Source organism: Aegilops tauschii, chromosome 5 (genome assembly GCF_002575655.3).
Source record: "Aegilops tauschii subsp. strangulata cultivar AL8/78 chromosome 5, Aet v6.0, whole genome shotgun sequence".
Taxonomy (NCBI): domain Eukaryota; kingdom Viridiplantae; phylum Streptophyta; class Magnoliopsida; order Poales; family Poaceae; genus Aegilops; species Aegilops tauschii.
In genome coordinates, this window is record NC_053039.3 from 474,029,987 (window position 1) to 474,037,663 (window position 7,677).

The window sequence follows — 7,677 nt, forward strand, 5'->3', positions numbered from 1 at the left end:
TGGCTGGCGCGGGCTGGTTGTCTCGGCGGGAGCTCGAGCGGCTGCGCGCGCTTGGGGCGGCGCGGCTGGCCGGCGAGGCGGCGCGCGTAGGCGTGGGCGCGCAGGGCGCGGATCTGGCGTACGGCGCGGGATCCGGCGGTGGGCTGCGAAGGTGGAGCTCCTCTGCTCTGGTGCTGGACGGGCGGCGAGGCGAGCTGGTGGTGATGCGTTGAGCTGCGGGCTAGGCGTGCGCCGGTCGCACGGGACGTGGGCGCGCTGCGCCGGGCGAGCCCCAGCTGGATCTGCAGAGTGCCTACCGCGGGGCGGGGTCGTGGTCAGCGCTGCGGCGGAGGAGAGGGGTCAGGCGGGAGCGAGCTGTTCGGCGGCGCATGGGCTCTTCATGCCCGTCGCCGGCCGTCGGCTCGATGAGCTCCAGAGGGCGGTGTGAGGCAGATCGGGCCCCGGCGTCCTGTTCTGCGAGGTGGCTGCGATGACCGTCGGGCGCAAGGGGCTGGCGGTTATCCGGCGCGGACCAGCGGCAGCGATGGAGACCTGGGCCCCGGCGTCCGGATCTGGTGGCTGCGGCGGACGTTGGGCGCGTGGGGCCAGCGGCCGTCGGGCGTGTGTCTGCGGTGGTGGCCTGGCTCGGGTTGGTGGTTGGAGGTGCAGCGTCGGATGAAGACCTTGCTGCCAGTCTTTGGGCTGGGGCAGGTGACGGCGACGCCTGCGGGCGCCGCTTCCTTCTTGAAGGCGTCGCTGAGGCATTTCTGCTCGCTCCACCACGCAAGGCTGCTCGGGGGAAACCCTTGATCCCATGGGATCGGACGATGAAGGCGATGTGTGTCGCGCCTCTTGGGGCATCGTTTCAGGAGCTCCTTACCGGCCAGGGGGACCAGTGATAGATGGAGGATGTTGTTCGTGCTGCTTGGTCGTGTCCGGCGATGAGGGAGGTTTTGACTTCTGTGGCAACGATGACGGTGGTGAGCATTGTCGGAGGCGTGGCTTTGGTCATGGTAGTCGGCTCTTCTCCGGCGTGTCCGTGAGATTACCTCGGCTGCTTGTTGCTGTGAAGTCGAAGCTGCGGTGCGGGGCTCTGGTAGCGTACGATGACGAGCGACATGTGGTCCGTTCGGCGATCTCCTGTGACGCCAACCTTATTTTGTTCTCCGTAGTTTCTCCGCCGGAGTCGGAGCTGCATTGTCTTGCGGTGGGCGGATGGCATTCCGTTTTGTAAGTGTAGTGTTGTTCTGCAGCTAATAGGGCTGCCTTTTCTTTTTTTTCCTTTGATCTTCGGATCCTTCTCATGTTGTTTCTTCCGTTGCTTTCTGCTAAATCTAATTGAAGCCAGCAATTTGCTGGATCTTTCAAAAAAAACATGTCGCTCTAAACTAATGGCCCCCGCTTCATGGGCTGCGTCACCATCGTGACGTGGGCCAACTCGTCCCCCACATCGCCCACTTGCCCCTAGGGACTCCTATACGTCAAGGATTGCTATATATACCCCCTGCCAGCAGCAGAGCGACTCACACCAATCACCACCAGCACTACCTCTACCATTGCACCATTGCTAGCTAGCTGCTGGAGAGCTAGTGAGCGAGCTCACCGAGCTTTGGTAGCGCAGGCATGGACGAGCTCTACGTCCAGTCGCTGGTGCTGGCGGCCGTGGCAGTGGCCCTGCTGCAGGTGCTGAAGGTGTACCTGAACCCGGTGCGGGAGAGGGCGCCGCCGGGGCCGTGGAAGCTGCCGGTGATCGGCAGCATGCACCACCTGCTCAACGTGCTGCCGCACCGCAAGCTGCGGGACCTGGCGGACGCGCACGGCCCGCTCATGATGCTGCAGCTCGGCCAGACGCCGCTGGTGGTGGTGTCCTCCAAGGAGACGGCGCGGCTGGTGCTCAAGACCCACGACACCAACTTCGCCACCCGCCCCAAGCTCCTCGCCGGCGAGATCGTCGGCTACGAGTGGGCCGACATCCTCTTCTCCCCCTCCGGCGACTACTGGCGCAAGCTCCGCCAGCTCTGCGCCGCCGAGATCCTCAGCCCCAAGCGCGTGCTCTCCTTCCGCCACATCAGGGAGGACGAGGTAATACTTAATTAACTATCTGAACGTGGCAACAGAAAACGCCAGAGTAATAATTGAACTTAAAAGTACGCGGGGACGGGGTCCAAAAAATATTTCGATGAAGATGGCACTTATGGATGATGAACAGTGGTTAATTCGTCGGCCGATTCGTGTTTGACGCATGCATGCACACATATATGCAGGTGATGATGCGGGTGGAGCAGATCCGCGAGGCGGGGCCGTCGACGCCGGTGAACCTGAGCGTCATGTTCCACAGCGTCACCAACAGCATCGTGGCGCGGGCCGCGTTCGGGAAGAAGCGGAAGAACGCGGCCGAGTTCATGGCCGCCATCAAGTCCGGCGTCGGCCTGGCCAGCGGCTTCAACATCCCCGACCTCTTCCCGACGTGGACCACCATGCTCGCCACGGTCACCGGCATGAAGCGCAGCCTCCAGGGCATCTACACCACCGTGGACGCCATCCTTGAGGAGATCATCGCCGAGAGGAAGGCCGCCCGCGCCGACAAGATCAAGGCCGGCGCCGAGAACGTGGACGAGAACCTGGTGGACGTGCTCATCGGGCTGCAGGAGAAGGGCGGCTTCGGGTTCCACCTCGACGACAGCAGGATGAAGGCCATCATCCTGGACATGTTCGCGGGCGGCACGGGGACGTCGGCGTCGGCCATGGAGTGGGGGATGTCGGAGCTGATGCGCAACCCGCGTGTGATGAAGAAGCTGCAGGCCCAGATCCGGGAGGCGTTCAAGGGGAAGGCGGCCGTGACGGAGGCCGACCTGCAGGCGAGCAACCTGCAGTACCTCAAGCTGGTGATCAAGGAGGCGCTCCGGCTGCACCCGCCGGCGCCGCTGCTGGTGCCCCGGGAGAGCATCGACCACTGCGAGGTGGAGGGGTACACGGTGCCGGCCAAGTCGCGCGTGGTCATCAACGCCTGGGCCATCGGGCGGGACCCCAGGTACTGGGAGGCCGCCGAGGAGTTCCGGCCGGAGCGGTTCGAGGACGGCGCCGTGGACTTCACCGGCAGCAGCTACGAGTTCCTCCCGTTCGGCGCGGGACGCAGGATGTGCCCCGGCTTCAACTACGGGCTGGCCAGCATGGAGCTCGCCCTCGTCGGCCTCCTCTACCACTTCGACTGGTCGCTGCCGGAGGGCGTGGCCGAGGTCGACATGGAGGAGGCCCCCGGCCTCGGCGTGCGCCGCCGCACGCCGCTGATGCTCCTCGCCACTCCCTTCGTCCCGGCCGCCGTCGCGTAGCCGCGTTTGGTTGCGTGCATGCATGCAGATGCTATGCATGCTGGCTTCGTACCGACCTATCATGATGCATGCACCTGTCTATCGGTGTGTGTCCGTCGGTTCGTCCCCATCTGTATCTACCACACACGCGCGCTGTAGCAGCACTAGGGTTTCGTACGTGCGTGCGTGTGTGTATGATTGAGTGTGTTGCTTGTATTTGATGTGTGTGGTGTACCGTGTACGTGCGTGCAGTGTAACCATGGAAGTCCGTAATAATTGAGGGCCATCGATCCGTGATCGATCTGCCCGTGAACTGTATCTGCATGAATGATTGGATTGTCATTACTCCCAGATAGGAGCACGTAGCTAGTACTCCTGTTTGATGCTCAGTTTGAGACTTCATCCTGTTCGTCGTTTGTCCGGCCGGGGTCACATCGCATGTGTCACCACATTATTGACCTGGCCGTCAACAAGCTAATTAATTGCCCAATGGCTGAAAAAACCGACTGACTTTAAAAAATATACTCCATGATATTGCGATATGATTACATATTCGGACTGAAATAAGTGAACAAATACAATAAAATGCGCCTATACACATATGGTTTAAAAAAGTTATAATATCTTATAAGAGTGAACATAGAGAATATTTCGCAACCGATATAAACAGGTGGCCTCATTGTTCCAATGTATTTGCACTAACTAGTAAATATAAATTAAAATCACGACACTTATTTTGGGATGAAGGGAGTAGCGAAATTATAGCATTGTAATGTTCATATTTTGGGACGGAAAGGAAAGGGGGTATATACCGTGTCACGCCTTAGTTCATCCCTGTGGCGGACCTAGAAATAAAATGAGAGTGTGCACACTTTAAAATAATAAGGTCTATTTTAATTGGCTTGGACCAGCCTTAAAAATCAGCTATTTTTTACATAGCAAACTATTTTTTCCAAAATTCTGGGTGTGCCATGGCACACCCGCTAGGTACACCACTGGTTCACCCTATACATGGTTTCCGCGTTTGCTATCTATCTGTTGCGCGAACAAAATTCAGGTATTAGTCGATTTCATTGGAAAAGAAAACTGACAGCTTGTGAGGCAAAGAGGTGAATGTCGTGGGTGTGGGTGCGGGGGTGGGTCGCCGGCGCCGGAGAAGAAGGGGGGAGAGGGTTACATGACGGCGGTGACTCGGTGAGGCACATATGTGTAGTATTTCACGAAGTGGCCATATCACTATATCCTCCTTTTCTAAAAAAAAAATCACTATGATCATAGGATCTATGTTCAGAAAGTTCAGGTAGATAGTGCTCGATGTGTCGTTTTAATCAAACAGTAAAGCATCTACGTACTGACACTGACGTACACGCTGCACTGTGAGAACTGATCAGTTCACGGGCACTTGGATCAAAACTGAGGCAGCTAGTACACGTACAAACTGCCCGACTTTCCCTTGCTGCAATGGCCTACCGCCGTACCGCGTGCTGTAGCTTTCACCTTTTTTTTTTCCTGGCCAAAAGATTTGCCACATTCATTCATCATTAATTGAGAAGAAGGTCATGTCTGCAGGTTCCATCTTAGCCGAAATGAGCTAGGAGTACGATGCAAGACATACTATCGACCGGGTAATCAACATGCAGACGCGGGCACATGGGGAGGTACAGCAAGCTACCCAGTTCAGTCAAGCTCGAGCGGCCCAGGGCCTCCAAAAAGAGTAGGCCTTTCGTGCATGCAGCTGGAGGAGCATGACAATCACGACTTCACGAGGATGCATGGCTAGCAACTTGCAAGAGTACGAAAATCATGCAGCATGGCCACATGGGCACAGGGATACACAAAGTGCCACATATACCTGGGCGTTGCAATGTTGCTGTAGGATTTTGGCCTTTTGCCCATGTATGATTGACATGAGCATGATACTCGTCTCTTTCAAGAATACAAGCCACCAACCACTTTTGCATGTGTTGAGCATACCGGTTAGAAAACACGGTTTACCCAAGAGGCACTCTGAGATCCTTTTCTTAACGATGTATTTTTTTTTGCGAGGAAAAGGAAAGTTTTATTCCAAAATAATAGGGTTACAATCTAGAGGCAACAATTCCTCAATACATCGAGGACCTTTGTTCATCCAAATAGCCATGCAAGACTCAGTACGACCGTAAACAGCCAATTGATCTGCTACCCTATTTTGCTCTCTTCTAATTTGCTGTGGAACAAACTCCCTCCCTTCCATAAGGGCCTTAATCTCAGTAGCTAAATGACCATATGCCGACCAGGAAAGAGTATCATCGGTCAAGATAGAAAGAGCTTCAGACGAGTCAGATTGAACGAGGATCGGCAGATCCGTATGTTGTATGGCCAGTGCCATACCTTGCGTCAGTGCATGGATCTCTGACTCCACCGCCTCATTACAGTTGAAAGGACATAGTACTCCCGACTCGCCCGCTCGCGCGCGGGGGGGGGGGGGGGGGGGGGGGGGGGGGGGGACCCTTCCCCAGCCGCCGCCGGAGCGCGCCGGCGGGCCTTCTTCTCCCTTCGCACGGGGCTGGCTGGCGCGGGGAAACCGCCTTGGGTGTATGCGCGGCGCTGGGCAGGGCGCGACGACGGTGGTCATCCCGGCGACGGTGGCGGCGCGTGGAGGGCTGCTGGGGTCGGCGGAGGGTGCCTGCGCAGGGTGAGCGGCGTCGGGGTTGTGGCGGTCCGATCCAGATCTGGCGGGCTCCTCCTCCGGCCGGCAGTTCTCGCGGGCGGCGGGCTGAGGCGGTGTGGTCCGGTCGTCTCCGGCGGTCCTTGGGTGCTGGAGGTGGCCGGAGCGGGGGCGTGCCATGGTGGGGTGGCTGGCGGCGTCTGCTGCTGGGCCGGCCTCTTCCAGTGGTGCATGTCGGTACGGCGGCGCGGGGCTCCCCCTAGTGGTCCCGGCGTGTGGATGTGGGCTGCCACGACGTGGTGGTGGCTCATGGCGGTGGTTTGGGTCGTTCAAGGCGGCGGCCGGAAATCTCCGGTGTCGGCCCGTCAGTGTGCGGCCTGTGCCGACCTTCGATCCTTCTTCTCGGTCATTCGTCTGCTACCTTCGTCGATGGTTGGCCCTTCCCCAGCTGCGGTCCATCACTCGTCTCGCACCAGGCAGCAGGACCGGGCTCGTCTCGCGCCCGGCAGCAGGACTGACCTTGTCTCGCGCCCGGCAGCAGGACCGAGCTTGTCTCGTGCCCGGCAGCAGGATTATGCTCGTCTCGCGCCCGGCAGCAGGACCGAGCTCGTCTCGCGCCCGGTGCCGTAGGACGAGGTGATGGAGGCTAGTTTTGGCCGGCCTATTGGGTCTCGGCACTGGGGGCAGCCCAGGGGTGCGAAAGGCGGGTCCTTTCAGCTCGTGTCTTTGGTTGGGGTAGCGGCGAATCTCGGGTGAGACGGTGTCAAGGTCTTGGATGTCGGGTCGGCGGCCTTGGTGGTGGGTTCGCGAGGCTCATGGGCAGAGCCCGTGGCTTGGTGCTGCCCGGTTGCTACGGATGTGTGGGCGGCGTGGTAGCCGGGCTGTGGCGTTCGGTGATGGCGATTGGTGGCCGGGGTGAAACCTGCTCTATCTTCGGACAGACCGGCGGCGGCGAAGCTCGTTCCCTTCTTGAAGGCGTCATCGCGGCTCTCATTGCCCGTCGTGTTGCTCCGGGGGAAACTCTGATCCTCGGATCAGGCGGTGGCGGCGCTCCGGTGTCGTCCCCTTCCTGAAGGCGCCGTCTTGGAGCCCACGGTTCGTCATATGCGGCTTCACCTCTTCGCGTAGTGCTAGGGATGGTGTTGCTGCGCTCAGCGCCTATGTATCATGCCTTGGGTGTGTGTGCGTTTGTACCAGGTGCTGTTGATCATTGCTTTATATATAAAGCAGGGCGAAAGCCTTTTTCGATATTACAGTTGAAAATAAAATGGTAGGCCGTGAAAATCACTGAACCGTCAGTCCTTCGCAGTACCATACCAGCAGCTGCTGTGCCATCATTAGACGAAAAAGGTCCATCCACTGATAGGGCCGCCCATCCTACCGGCGGTGGTGGCCAAGGCAATGGCGGCTTCACAGGCGCCACAGCTCGCCGAGCATCATCATGGACTAGATAGGAATCGCGCCTTGGCGCGAGGTGCCTGGCTCAACGGATTGTTCAAAAGTTTAAACAAAGCACTTAGTGTTGCCGAACATGAATTAGAAAGATTGCTGGCAATGGAGTAACCCAGTACAATTGCCAAATGAGAATAAGAATAATTGCTCAGGATATATCAACCCAATAAGTTACATCAGTAGCATAGCACATTTTGTTAAAGCAATAAAAAAGGCTTAAAATCAGATATACCAAAAGCAAGGAAAGCAAGATATTCAATAGAACAGTTAATCTGGAAGTCCATGACAAAG

At 57.8% G+C, this 7,677-nt stretch overlaps 1 protein-coding gene across 1 annotated transcript; it reads left to right on the top strand.

Annotated features, from left to right (window-relative positions):
• The first annotated feature begins 1,509 nt into the window (after positions 1 to 1,509).
• Positions 1,510 to 3,615, top strand: LOC109765398 (premnaspirodiene oxygenase). Its single transcript, XM_020324182.3, has 2 exons — positions 1,510 to 2,061; positions 2,244 to 3,615. Exons 1-2 carry the CDS (start codon positions 1,603 to 1,605, stop codon positions 3,306 to 3,308), a joined length of 1,524 nt encoding a protein of 507 aa, XP_020179771.1. The 5' UTR covers positions 1,510 to 1,602; the 3' UTR covers positions 3,309 to 3,615.
• The last annotated feature ends 4,062 nt before the right edge of the window (positions 3,616 to 7,677 follow it).

What these genes read in the sequence shown, in the direction of transcription:
- LOC109765398 (XM_020324182.3), top strand. Translation starts at nt 1,603, where the DNA reads ATGGACGAGCTCTACGTCCAGTCGCTGGTGCTGGCGGCCGTGGCAGTG. An exon ending in GCCACATCAGGGAGGACGAG is followed by an intron (nt 2,062 to 2,243) that starts GTAATACTTAAT and finishes ACATATATGCAG; the next exon opens with GTGATGATGCGGGTGGAGCA.